The sequence below is a fragment of the Myotis nattereri genome (assembly GCF_964212035.1).
Source record: "Myotis nattereri genome assembly, chromosome: 9".
In the NCBI taxonomy this organism is placed as follows: domain Eukaryota; kingdom Metazoa; phylum Chordata; class Mammalia; order Chiroptera; family Vespertilionidae; genus Myotis; species Myotis nattereri.
This window is the reverse complement of record NC_138084.1, coordinates 30760363-30774616: the sequence shown is the minus strand read 5'-3', so window position 1 is coordinate 30774616 and position 14254 is coordinate 30760363. Positions and strand designations below refer to the sequence as shown.

General features: G+C 40.6%; 1 protein-coding gene across 1 annotated transcript in view; it reads right to left on the bottom strand.

Annotated features, from left to right (window-relative positions):
* Positions 1-14254, bottom strand: part of PIK3C2A (phosphatidylinositol-4-phosphate 3-kinase catalytic subunit type 2 alpha) — a 96275-nt gene that overhangs the window by 65415 nt on the left and 16606 nt on the right. Inside the window, exon 2 of the mRNA XM_081099610.1 lies at positions 868-1988. Within this exon, the coding sequence (XP_080955736.1) occupies positions 868-1926 (1059 nt within the window). The 5' untranslated portion in view covers positions 1927-1988. The remainder of the gene's footprint in view (positions 1-867; positions 1989-14254) is intronic.

The following is a 14254-nucleotide window of genomic DNA, read 5'->3' as shown; positions in this document are numbered from 1 at the left end:
AAGGCTAATATGCAAATCGACCGAACGGCAGAACGACTGGTCGCTATGACACACACTTACCACCAGGGAGCAGATGCTCAATGCAGGAGCTGCCCCCTGGTGATCAGTGCGCTCCCACAGGGGGAGCACCACTCAGCCAGAAGCCGGACTTATGGCTGGCGAATGGAAGGGCGTTGGTGGGAGCCTCTCCCGCCTCCAAGGCAGCACTAAGGACCCTTTGGGTGCAGGCATCTGCCCCCCAAGGGCACAAGCCAGGCTGAGGGACCCCTCACTCCCTGCCCCGTGCACGAAGTCGTGCACCGGTCCTCTAGTAGACTATATTTCCATTCCCCACTTTTATCCATATAGGTGATTAAAGAGAGTCCTTTAAATGGTTTTTCTCCTGTCTCTCTGGGGTTATCCTCCTTCCCTCCCTTCCTGTCATTCATTCATGGTTAAAAACAATAAAACAATATAATGAGGAACAATATAACAATATAAAAAATGAGAATTTCTATAATGGAGTTAAAACCACAATTCCTTGTTTACCTTGAAAAATAAGAGATAAGAAAAAGTAGGCCCACATATAAGGAGACATGGAGAAACAGATAAAAATTATTTTAAATGCCTATCAGTGATAGCCAGATTCTTGATTGGAAGTTCTTTCAATTTATAATCCTTAAAAAGATAACAGTAACAGCAAGCAATTTTTCAATTGACCGAAACACATTTAATCCTTTATCATACAATGTAAGAGTCACAGCACACTTGAGAACAAGAAAATAAGATTCAAAAGGAAAAATATTTTTACCTAATAAATTATGCACACAAATATGAATTTTGTATTACTACTAAGTTTGAGAAGTTAATTAAAAAACAAAACTGTACCTGAGATATTTGGCCCTGAGTTGTTCGAATATTTAAAGATTGGCTTCTTGTTACCATTGCCCCAGAAAGAGATTTTCCATTCACCTTTCTTTCAAGGTGACAACTTGCTAGGGATCTCTCTTCAAGAAGAACAGCATCCCAAGGATCCTCTGCTAGCAAACCTGGAACATTTTTCTCTTCTTCATAGTCTAATACCTCCACACTGTCCACTTTAGGCTTACTTAGAGGATCTAAGTCTAACCAGTCAAATTTACTGATATCTTCAGACTTTGGAGATACCTGTAGATTGCTGATTGTAGCTTTTGAATTTGTTATTTCCAAATCAGTCCTTGCTTTTCCATTTTTTAAAAATGCTGATGTACTAGCTATTTTGTCAAACAGCTTTGCCATGTCAGGACTGACTACTGGACGACAGATAGGTAAGCTTCCTTGTGGATGAAACTGTGTGGCCGATGTCAAAGGATAGGAAAAATATGGGGACTGTCCTGGAAGACTTAAATATATAGGTTCTGTGGATGGAAAAGTAGGCATTCTTGGATTAAAGCCGTTTTGGAATGCAGTCTGTTTACTACTATAAGTTGACTGATAAATAGAAGGTAAAGTATAAGTGGAAGGCCCAGATAAACCAGTTGGCCACTGTCCTCTCTGAATAGTAGGTCTAAGATACAGCTGTGCTGAAAACGAAGGGCTCAGAATAGGAGTAACTGGCATTGCAGGTGTTTTCCTTGTCTCAAAACTGTCATCTAGCAATAGTTTCTCCAGTTCAGCTTGGGTTAGCTTTTCTACATCAATATCAACTGCTCTTTTTTGGGTATCTGATTCAGGAAACACCATGAGGTCATAATCCTGTTTGTTATAAACTTGTGCTCTTTGTCTGGTGCTGCTTGACAACTCAAAGCCTCGCTGATTATCAGTTACTTGTCTACCTTTCTGCAGTTTTGCTAAAGCCTCTGCTTCCATCTGTAACGCTTCTTCTTTGTCCACATCTTTTGTTCTTGTTGGGTCCAGATGTGAAGATGAACATTGCTTAAATCCATTGCTGCTGGATATCTGAGCCATGTCCACTTAACAGACCAACCTTCCTCTAATCTTTTTTTTCTTGTAGCTCCCAATAGCAAGACCTATACACAAAAATAAACATAATACTCAATTAAATTTTTTAAACACAAATTTTATTTTTAACCTATAATTTAGTTAGCTTTTAAAGCCACTTACAAACACACTACCAAATAAAATAAAATAAAATAAAATGAAGTTAGGGGTGAAAGAACACTTAAAATTTTTTATACACTCACTGTTAGGTTAAGGAAGATATTTAGACATAAATATCTTGACTGCCCCATTCCCAGGAAAGCTACAACAGTAAACGAACTCAACAAGCTTTCACTTCAGCTGTCACAATAGCTACCATAAACCAGTGGCAGTTCTGCCAGAATTCTTGACATGAAATGGCTTAAATGCTAGTCACTAATTTGCAAGAGTTCCAACAGGATTTACTGTTATGCAAATAGCAAATCAAAAAGAGTTTCAATCTTTTGCTATTTGTTAAACTACTCAAAAGCCAATTAGCAATAAAAGTACTCAATACTTAGTCAATAAAATTAAGAAACTAAAAGTCTATCAAATATCATATAAAAAACTATTCAGTTTATCACATAGTTTTGATCACACTTCTATTCTGATTATATTTAATTAAAGTCAGTAGTTATAATACTAATTTTTTTTCTAATTGCTAAAATATTCAGAAGACAGCTTATTAAACTTTCTCATAGATCAGTTTTATTTTTACTTTATACTTCTCTGTTTAAGAGAAACACTTAATTCAAATCAAGATTACCCTGTGAAGTAATAGGACCAATTAAAGGGTTAGTTATCTACTGTGTAACAGAGGGCACATTTCCTGCTTCTAATCAGTATAATACAGGTATTAAGTGTGGGTTCTGGAGTCAGACCACCTTGATTTATGAGGCTGTAGGACCTTCGGGAAATGAAAACTTTTTCATGCCTTAGTTTCCTAATTTCTAAAATGAAAAAAGTACCTATTTCTTAAATTATAAGGATTAAATGAAACAATGCAACTCAAAGTGTTTAACCATTGGCCTTGAGTATAAGCACTAAATAAATGGCACCTATTATTGATCTAATCTAGTATGAGATACACCTAGTTTGTATTATTGATCTAATCTAGTATGTGATACACCTAGTTTGAAGACTTAGAAAGCAAGAGAGCTCCTGTTTACGTCCTTTTTCTAGCATAGTGCTTGTCTACAGTATACACTTACTAAATATTTAATGAAAGGACATAGGAAAACACCCATAGCAAACTCAAATTAATATAACACAAGTGAAAATCCTAAGTGTTGAGGTAATACTAAATTTAAAAAAAAAGTGTTAGTGATGAGGACATGAAGAAAGAGGTATCCAAGGAAGACAACCTTTGCAATTCTTTTATACAATTACTAGAGGCCCTGTGGGGTTCCTCGACCTGGCCTGTGGGGATCTGGCCAAAACCAGCTCTCCAACATCCCCTGAGGGTGCAGGCCAGGCAGAGGGATCCCACTGGTGTATGATCGGGGCTGGGGAGGGACCGATCGTGGGAGACCTCCAGGGCGTGTCTGACCCATCTCCTGTCTCGCCCAGTCCTGACCCGACAGACCCCAGCAGCAAGCTAACCTACCAATCAGAGCGTCTGTCCCCTGATGGTCAGTGCGTGTCATAGTGACTGGTCTAACAGTCGGACACAGCCTATAGGCTTTTATTATATAGGATAGCTGAATTTGAGGCATTTCACTGAAAAGCTATTCCAAATTTTTCCCTTCTGTGGTAGACCACAAACTAGGCACAATGTACACTTAAAATTTATACACTTCATTGTATGTAAATGTTTTATCAAAAGACGAAACTGGCCCTCGTTGGTCTGGCTTACTGGATAGAGCGTCCGCCTGCAGACTGAAGGGTCCCAGGTTCAATTCCAGGCAGGGGCACATGCCTGGGCTGTGGACTTTATCCCCAGTAGGGGGCATGCAGGAGGCAGCCAATCAATGATTCTCTCTTATCATTGATGTTTCTATCTCTCCCTCTCCCTTCCTCTCTGAAATCAATAAAAATGTTTTTTTAAAAAGAAAAAACTGGACACAAATATTGACTCTTGCTAAATATGCACAGAGTAATTAGAGGAAAGTACTAATATCTACAATTTACTTTAAAATGCATCAAAAAATAAGATGAATTGATTAATGGAGGGATAATAGATGAATTTGTGATAAGGGAAGTAAGGAAAAATGTTAGCAGTAAAGTCTAGGTCAGTGATGGCGAACCTATGACACGTGTGTCAGAGGTGACACGCGAACTCATTTTTTTGGTTGATTTTTCTTTGTTAAATGGCATTGAAATATATAAAATAAATGCCTTTGTTTTACTATGGTTGCAAATATCAAAGAATTTCTATATGTAACATGGCACCAGAGCTAAGTTAGGGTTTTTCAAAATGCTGACACGCCGAGCTCAAAAGGTTCGCCATCACTGGTCTAGGTGGTAGGTATACAAGTAGTCACTTTGAAATTGTTTCAACTTGGCTAGATTACTGAATATTTTCAAAATAAAATGCTGAGTGCAGGGGGAAGAGGCACAAATTCCTCCCATTCCAGTATACAGTGCCCTTTGCAATGTGACTTTACTGCTCCTCCCATAAGGAGGTGGGGTCTACTTCTTTACTTCATCTAAGCTGGTTTTGTGATTTTCTTTGACCAAGATAATATGAAAGAAGTGACACTGTGGGAGTTCTCAGTCAGGGTCATAAAAGGCCAGTGCTTCAGCTCTTCCTTTTTTGAGTGCAGCCACTGTCATGTGAATACTTATAAAGAATGAGAGCCAGGGAAGAGAGGCCCAGGCAATAACTAGCACCAACCACCAAACATGTGAGTGAAGTCACCCTCTTAAACCATTCATCCATAGTCCAAACGACCACACCCACATGAGTGACCCAAGGCATGACCAGCAAAAGAAACCACCCAGCATCATAAGTTCAAGCCAAATTGCTAACCCACAATATCATTTTGCAATGGTTTGTTACACAGTAATAGAAACTGTGTAACAAACTGATAAACCTTTTATTTTTACTTTTAGAACACAAAACTTTACTTACCTATTTAATAACAATAAATTTCTGTTTTAACCTGGACCGTCACCAACACTACCTTCCCTTTATAATTCAGAGAATGAACAGTTCCCCTTTCCTTTCTAAAGCTGCTCCCTTTGCTTATATCCTTAATCCCACTAAATTCCCCTACTTCTTTATAATGATTGCCTCCTTTGCATTATTAATTTCTCCTTCACTTGCTTTTCTGCTCCTTTGCCATAAAAATGTTCAAGTTTTCTCCATACTGAGGGGAAATCTTCTCAACATTCTCCTTTAGACTCCAGTAGCTTCCATCTCCATTTTCTCCTTTCAGGGCCAAACTTCTCAAATGGGTCCTTTCTTTACTCATTCTGTCTTGGAAAAAATCTACTTGTCCTTCAGGGCCCAGTTCAAATACAGCTTTTTGCCTGAAGCTTTTCTTAATGCAGCTCCTATCAGAATTCATCTTTTTAACTCAACTAATAATTCTTATCTTTATTTTGTAGACTTTATGCTGCTTTTGCTTGCTCGGCATCCTTTCTTCTGGTAGTGGTATCTATAATTTCCTTTTTGGAAACTACTTATCTCCCTTTTATTCCATCTAGTTTGAATAGGGCTGGACCGTATTTTCACCCCATCCCATCTTCCCCAACCACTCCAGAGGACCCAAGACTAGCCAATCAGAGTGAACCCCAGGACTTCTGAAACTTTGTACAGGAAGCTCATCGTTGAGGTTGCTAAGCTGATAGGGTGTAAGCCTGACACTGCTGTATTGACTATCTTTGCCTCCACTTGAGGAGATGCTATCTGAGAATGTGTATCCAAGCCAGAAGAGAGCAAAGATAAATGAGACAGATTCTGGATACTACATTAAGCATCTGGATCTAACCCATATTATATTCAAGGTCAGTCTTGTCTTTTATGTGAAGCAATAAAACCCACTCTTTGCTTTAAGCCATTTTAAAATTACTTTCTGCCATGATAACCAAAAATATATTTATTAACACAGAATCTGTAACATGCATGTCCACCTAACTGACTAAAATATGTTTCTTAAGTGCAGAGGCCTACTTTGCTATTTTTCTTCCCTACAACATTTAAAACCACCTTGCTTAATAAATATGGAACTAAATTTAATGAACATGTGTGTTAACAGGAGGGAATAAGGACTAATGAACAGTCCTGAAAAAAGGATTTCAGATCTCACAAGAGTATGGAGGTTTTATTGGAGAAATGAGTTAAGTGTAAATTGCCTGTTACTGAACACAACACATTGCCTATTTACCACCCCCCCCAAAATCAGATGGAAAGAACAAAATAACAATTTACAAAGATATAAAGATTCATCTTCCACAAACATAATGACACTGTTATTTAAGTATTCTCCTGGCTCCCATATTTGATAATAATATGACATTGTTCTGAAAGGGGATCTGGATTTTTTTTAAGTGAGTTTGAGATACAGTTTATTCGATGGAGAACATACTTATTCCAAGTATTTCAAATTAATGTTATTGTTCATTTACTAACAAAGGTATAAAATTAATAGCCTGAAATACATTTTAATAATGAATGTGGTGTTTCACATTATCAATTAATTTGCTTGCTCAATTCCTGGTACCAACCCAAAATAGTATGCTAAAGTATACAAAATAGTATGCTAAAGTTAGTATATGCTAAAGCAAATTCAACTCAGTGATAGTGATCTATTAGCAGCTAAATTACCATACTTTAATTTTCCATGTGAATACTCAAATGGTAAAAAGGACTTTAAAAATTGTCCAAAAGTAACCCTGTGCTTCAGCTATTTTCCTGGGGCTGCTGTACTGACATGCTCCATTAATTTTTAAAAATGAAACTTCATCTGATGACAAACATTTAGCAGGAAATAATTCCCTGCATGCTAATTCAAAATGAAAACTTCAATGCTAATGTTCTCCTAATTCAAACTGGGAAAGACAATATAAGTAGTGTTTGAATGATGACTGTATACCATCTGCCAAAAATTTTCCAACATAAAGTAACCCAGTAATGAACTCAAGGCCGAAGCTGCTTTAAATTCTTCAAAAGAGGCAATTAAGCTATTCAGTTAAACTTTTGGATACCATTTACAGACCCAAAAGAATTAGTTTAAAAGCTCTTGGCTTCTTCTGCGATAGACATTCATTTAGAATTTAAATTTAAATCTCAGGAAAAAAATAAAGCAAGCCAGCCCTGCTACTCATCTAAATGCTCTCCCATCTTAAAATTAAAAAAAATAAACTAAGAAAATGGAGAAACAATGATTTAAGTTCAACAATACAAATATATCTCATCTACAATGAAAGAAAAAATAAATCATGGTACCTCCTTGGAATTGAGTATTATGCCACCATTAAAACTAAATTTATGAAGACTATAATAACTATGGAAAATATGTTAAAATTGTAGCACCCTAGCCAATTTGGCTCAAGTGGATAGAGCGACGGTGTATGGACCAAGGGTCCCAGGTTTGATTTCGGTCAAGGGCACATACCTTGGTTGCAGGCTCCTCCCAGGCCCAGTCCCTGGTCAGGGCTTGTGCAGGAGGCAACCAAGCGATGTTTCTCTCACATCAATATTTCTCTCTTTCTTTCCCTCTCCCACTTTCTTTAAAAAAAAAAATCAATGGAAAAATATCCTCGGGTGAGGAGTTAAAAAAAAACCTGTAGTACATATACCTTAGGCCAAACATTGTTTTAAGCATTATATTAACTAATTTAATCCTCACAAATTCTACTAAGTAGCTACTATTATTATCCCAAGTATACAAATGAAACGTAAGCACAAGTTATATTATCTGCCAAAGTTCACAGCAGCTAGTGGTGAAATCAGGACTCAAATTTAGGCAGTTCTAATTCACTATGATATATTTTAATGTTAACAGTTATCTAGAATCATTAAGTGTCTAAACATACCTCATTCATTATAAATATCAAGTTTCTTCCTTAATCCTGGGGTTATTTCTATATGCACTAATAAATTTTATTGTTTCTTTTAATTCTACCATTAAGTAGTTAATACTGCTAGTTAGTTATAACATGTATCAATTTATTGGTTAATTTTTTTTATCACCAGATGACCAGCAAATTTATAATTTCATTGACGGCATGAATTCTTATTTTATTCATCCTCTACTTTCAAACCTACTATAGTTCTTTTTTTTTTTTTTTTTAATATATTTTATTGATTTTTTACAGAGAGGAAGGGAGAGAGATAGAGAATTAGAAACATCGATCAGCTGCCTCCTGCACATCTCCCACTGGGGATGTGCCCGCAACCCAGGTACATGCCCTTGACCGGAATCGAACCTGGGACCCTTCAGCCCGCAGGCCGACGCTCTATCCACTGAGCCAAACCGGTTTTGGCCCTACTATAGTTCTTGAATGAATGCACCAACGACTCGAGAGCTTAAGACATCAATCCTTTAACAAAGAAGTTCTAATTCTGAAACAAAAGAACATACTCAGCCTTGGCCAGTGTTGCTCAGTGGTTGAGTGTCAAAGATCACTGGTTGAATTCCCAGTCAGGACACATGCTCAGATTGTGAGCTCCATCCCCAGTAGGGGGCATGCAGGAGGCAGCCAATCAGTGATGTTTCTCTCTCATTGATGTTTCTATTTCTCTCCCTTCCTCTTTCTCTCTTTAAAACCAATAAAATATTTTTTAAAAAAGAACATACTTAAAGAGCTCATTTATTATTAATTCAACTAAATTTGAAAAATCATGTGGTTGAGTTTAGTATAAACAAGTGGTAACAGAAAATATTAACTTGTAAACTAGAAGGGAGATGGCAACAGAAAACTAAAAATAGAAGAGAAGTACTCTATCTGTGCTAAAAGGAAAAACTCCAATAGACAAGATAATATTCTCCTATCTCTACTGATTCATGGAGGGAAAAAACTCATCTGACAAAAGAAACCAAGTACTTTGGAGGTAGGCACTATACCAATTTGTCAAAAAGACAAAATGGAAGACTGTCCAGGTGTTGGGTGACATTAGGTTAAAGCAGCACTATTCAAAAGAAACAGAAAGCAAGGCATGTTTGAAATTTAAAAATTTTAATATTTATATTAATGAACAAAACAGATAAAATTAATTTCAATATATTTTACTTAATCCAACATATCCAAATTATTATTTAAATAAGTAACCCATATAAAAAATATGAAAGGGTTGTTTTACATTATTTTTTAAAATATATTTTTATTGATTTCAGAGAGGAAAGAGAAGAAGAGAAAAACATGAATGATGAGAGAGAATCATTGATCGACTGCCTCCTGTACACCCCCTACTAGGAATCAAGCCCACAACCTGGGTATGTGCCCTGACTGGAATTGAACTGTGACTTCCTGGTTCATAGGTCAATGCTCAATCACTGAGCCACACCAGCCAGGCTACATTCTTTTTTTTATACTTAAGTCTTCAAAATCTGGTATATATTTACACTTACCACATTTCAACTTAGACTAGCTACATTTCAAGTGTTCAGCAGTCAAAGGTGGCTAGTGGACAACACAAGATTAGAATTTATGAAGAAAGGAACTAAAAGCATGATAAATAAGCTTCATTATGGTAAGGAAAATTTGTCTTTATGGTAAATTTCTTTATGGTAAGGAAAATTTATCTTCACAAAAGTTACCCCTTCCCTCAGGTCAATAAAGTATTCCAAATATCTAATAGTTATTTTTCAGAAGGAAATTTTATATTTTTAAGTCCCACAAATGTCACATAGCCTTTTAACTAAAGCCTATCTTATCATCTTTGAAAACTTTTTAAAGTATATAATTTCCAATTAATCTTTTCTACAATTAGAAAAATTTTAACATTTTATAGAGAAATATGTTGACAATGCCACTGAGCCACATTGGCCGAATTGGATAAGTTACAAAAAGATTAAATATTTAAATGTAATAAAAGGTAATAAAATCAAAAGAAAACAGAATGCTATGTAACCTCAGGATGAAAGGAAGCTACCCTAATCTGGCAAACAAGCACCAACGAATTTATTAATTTCTTCAATAAATATTTATTGGGTGTATACTATAAGCCAGGCACTGTTCTAGGTGCTGAAAAGTAAAATAAAATAACCAATAAAAATGTCAATGAAAAGACAATAAACTAGAAAAAAAATATTTGCTACTTATGTCACAGAGAAAGAGGTAACTTTTCTAATACATAACAAGGAGTTAATAAAGGAAAACAACCATATGGGAAAGGGGCTGAAGAGTGTGAAAAAGCAGTTCACAATAAAGATGTTTACTCTTGGGGCAATAGCAATTTAAAAGTTACACTAAAGCTAATATAAACCAAATTGATAACAAACTTACAGAGGAAGTGAAAAATATTCAAACTAAACTTTATTAGATACATAAAACAGTAAAGAAAATTTTATAGTAATTTTTAATGATGTCACGTAAGTGGAAAGGTTGAAAAATTAATGAACTAAGCATCCATCTTATGAAAGAGAAATAAGAGCAAAAGAGCCCTGACAGGTTTGACTTAGTGGTTAGAGTGTCAGCCTGTGCACCAAAGGGTTGTGGGTTCAATTCCTTGTCAAGGGCACGTGCCTGAGTTGCAGGTTCAATTCCCATGCACATGCAGGAGGCAAACAATTGATGTGTCTCTCTCATATCAATGTTTCTCTCTCTCTCTCTTCCCTACTCCCTCCCTCCCTTCCAGCCCTCTAATCAAATCTTGGTCTTTCTGGTGACCAGTCCCCATCCTGAAGCTATCTAGGGGTCCCCAACACTAGAAATCTCATTAGCATACAAAAGACTCTTCTTATCACTCTGGTGATTTCCATGGCTTTAAATTATTTAAAATATGTTTTGGTTGATACTTTAGAGACAAAAGGAGAAGAATAGAGAGATAGAAACATTGATTAGAGAGAAACATCAACATCAATCGGCTGCCTCCTGCATGTGCCCTACTGGGGATCAAGCCCGAAACCTCAGCATGTGCCCTAACCCAAAATTGAACCGGGGACCTCTTGGTTCATGAGTCAACTCTCAACCCTGAGCCACACTGACTGGGCAATTCCCAAGGTTTTAGAAGTTGCATTGCAGGAACTGGGGACAAAGACCAATTTGTTGTTGTTGTTAATTCTCACCTGAGGATATTTTTCCCATTGATTTTTACAGAGTGGAAGAGAGGGGGAAAAAGAGAGAAAGAAATATCAATGTGAGAGAGACATATCCATTGGTGGCCTCCTGCAACCAGGCCAGGGATCAAGCCTGCAACCAAGCTATATGCCCCTGACTGAAATTGAGTTTGAGGGCTTACGTTCTAACCTCTGAGCAAAACCAGCTAGAGCAAAGACAAATTTTTTTATTATTGTTACTAGGGGCCCGGTGCACGAAATTCGTGCACTGGGTGTGTGTGGGGGGGGAGTGTCCCTCAGCCCAGCCTGCCCCCTCTCACATACTGGGAGCACTCAGGCGTTGACCCCCATCACCCTCCAATCGCAGGATCGGCCCCTTGCCCAGGCCTTGGGCAGGGGACCGTCATTTCCCCCCATCACTGGTTCTGCCCCCAGCTCAGGCCTGATGCCTCTGGCTCAGGCATCAGGCCTGGGCAGGGGACCCCCAGACCCCTCCAATTGCTGGCTATGCCCCTTGCCCAGGCCTGATGCCTTGGCCAGAGGCGTAGACCCCCATCACCCTCCGATCACCTGATCGGCCCCTTGCCCAGGCCTGACGCCTCCGCCAGAGGTGTCAGGCTTGGACAGGGGACCCCCATTTCCCCCCGATCACTGGCTCTGGCCCCCGCCCAGGCCTGAGGCCTCTGGCCCAGGAATCATGCCTGGGCAGGGGACCCCCATCTCCCTCTGATCGCTTGCTCCACCCCCCCCCCCCAAGCCTGACTCCTCTGACCCAGGCTTCAGGCCTGGGCAAGGGGACCATCATATCCCCCCAATCCCCGGCTCCGCCCCCCACCCAGGCCTGATGCCTCTGGCCCAGGCATCAGGCCTGGGCAGGGGACCCCCAGGCCCCCGCCCAGGCCTGATGCCTCGGCCAGAGGAGTTGACCCTCATCACCCTCCGATCACCAATCACTGGATCGGCCTCTTGACCAGGCCTGAGGCTCCGGCAGAGGTGTCAGGCCTGGGCAGGGGACCCCCAGCTCCCCGCGGTTGCAGGCTCCGCCCCTGCCCAGGCCTAACGCCTCTGGCCTACGCGTCCGGCCTGGGCAGCGGGGACCCGCAGCTGCAGAGGCCCCGCGATCGTGGGCTTCGCTTTAGGCCCAGGCAAGGGACCCCTAGCTCCTGGGACTGCCAGCTTCGACCGTGCCCAGCTCCCATCGCTGGCTCCACCCCTACTTCCTGCTATCACTGGCCAGGGCGGAAAAGGCACCTGATTCTCCGATCATGGCTGGGGGGCAGGGCAAAGGTGGCCCCAGGGCCGCCTTTGCCCTGCCCCCCAGCTCTTAGCTCCCCCCTGGGTTTCCGATCACTGTCAGTGGCAGGGGGCTTCTTCCTGCTTTCCCTTTTGCCTCCCTGCATTGTGCCTACATATGCAAATTAACCGCCATCTTGTTGGCAGTTAACTGCCAATCTTAGTTGGCAGTTAATTTGCATATAGTCCTGATTAGCCAATGAAAAGGGTAGCGCCGTACACCAATTACCATTTTTCTCTTTTATTAGTGTAGATATCACAGTTCATTTAATGAAATTATATATAGCAATGCCAATGAGCAAATTAAAAAATTTTAATAGACTAAACTTAGAGACAATGTTAATGGAGAGACAAATATACATATGATTCCATTCATATAAAGTTCAAAAACATAAAAAAACTAAATTATATTAAGACTATATATATATATATATATATATATATATATATATGCCTAAGCAACCATTTGACTGTTCGACCGGTAGCTATGACACACAATGACCACCAGGGGGGGCAGACACTCAACACACAGCATGGAAACATGGAACAGACTGATGAATCTCAGAGGGAAAGGGGAAGGGAGTAGGTCGGGAAGAGATCAACGAAAGATCTTACATGTATACTGGAGGCCCAGTGCACAGATTCGTGCACTGGTGTGGTCTCTCGGCCTGGTCTGTGAGGATTGGGCTGAAACCAGCCTGGCCTGCAGGAATCGGGCAGAAACCAGCAGTCCCACATCCCCCGAGGGATCCCAGATTGCGAGAGGGCACAGGCCAGGCCGAGAGACCCCACCAGTCTATGAATCCGTGCACCAGGCCTCTTGTGCTTATATAAGGGTAAAACTGTGAAGGAAAAGAAAGGATTATCAAAGTTAACATAGTGATTACTCATAGAGAGAGGGAGATTGATGATCAGGAAGAAGTGCCCTGGGGACTTCTGGAATATCAGCAACGTTCTAGTTCCTAACCTATCTACTGATCATATAAGTGTTTACTTTAGAAGTATGTGTTCAATAATCATATATGCTTTATGCACTTTTCTGTGTGTTATCTACACTAATAAAAGACAAACATGCAAATTGACCATACCTTTGCTATGCCTTAAGCCATGCCCACCAGCTAATCAGAGCGACTATATGCAAATTAACCCAACCAAGATGGCGGCCGGCAGCCACGGAGCTGGAGCAAGCAGGAGGCTTGGTTGCCCCAGTGATGGAGGAAGCCAAGCTTCCCGCCTGCCGTGACAGGCTCTGAGTTCCACTCAAAGCAACAAAGTTTCAATTATAGAAGATAAATAAACCCGATACCTGCTTTCAGCTGGCTGTGGCCACGGAGCTGGAGTGAGCAGGAGGCTTGGGTTGCCCCTGGCAACGGAGGAAGCCAAGCTTCCCGCCCGCCCAGGCCAGCTCTGAGCTCCATTCAAGGCTACAAAGTTTCAATTATAGAAGGTAAATAAATCCCAGAATAAAAAAGAAAAAAAGAGGCTGGGAGCTTCCATCGCTGGGGGGCTTGGCCAGCCTGAAAATGGCCCTCAGCCCCTCACCCAGACTGGCCAGACACCCCAGTTGGGACCCCCCCCACACCCTCAAGGGGTTGTGGCCAGCCTGCAAACAGCCCTCAGCCCCTCACCCAGGTTACCAAACCTCCATGGGGTGAGGGTCCCCCCTGGGAGGGCTTGACCAGCATGCAAACAGCCCTCAGCCCCTCACCCAGGTGACCAAACCTCCATGGGGTGAGGGTCCCCCCTGGGAGGGCTTGACCAGCCTGCAAACACCCATTAGCCCCTCACTCAGGCTGGCCAGGCAGTCAGACATCCCTCTGGCAGCCCAGCAGCCCTCGGGGGATGTCCACTTACCA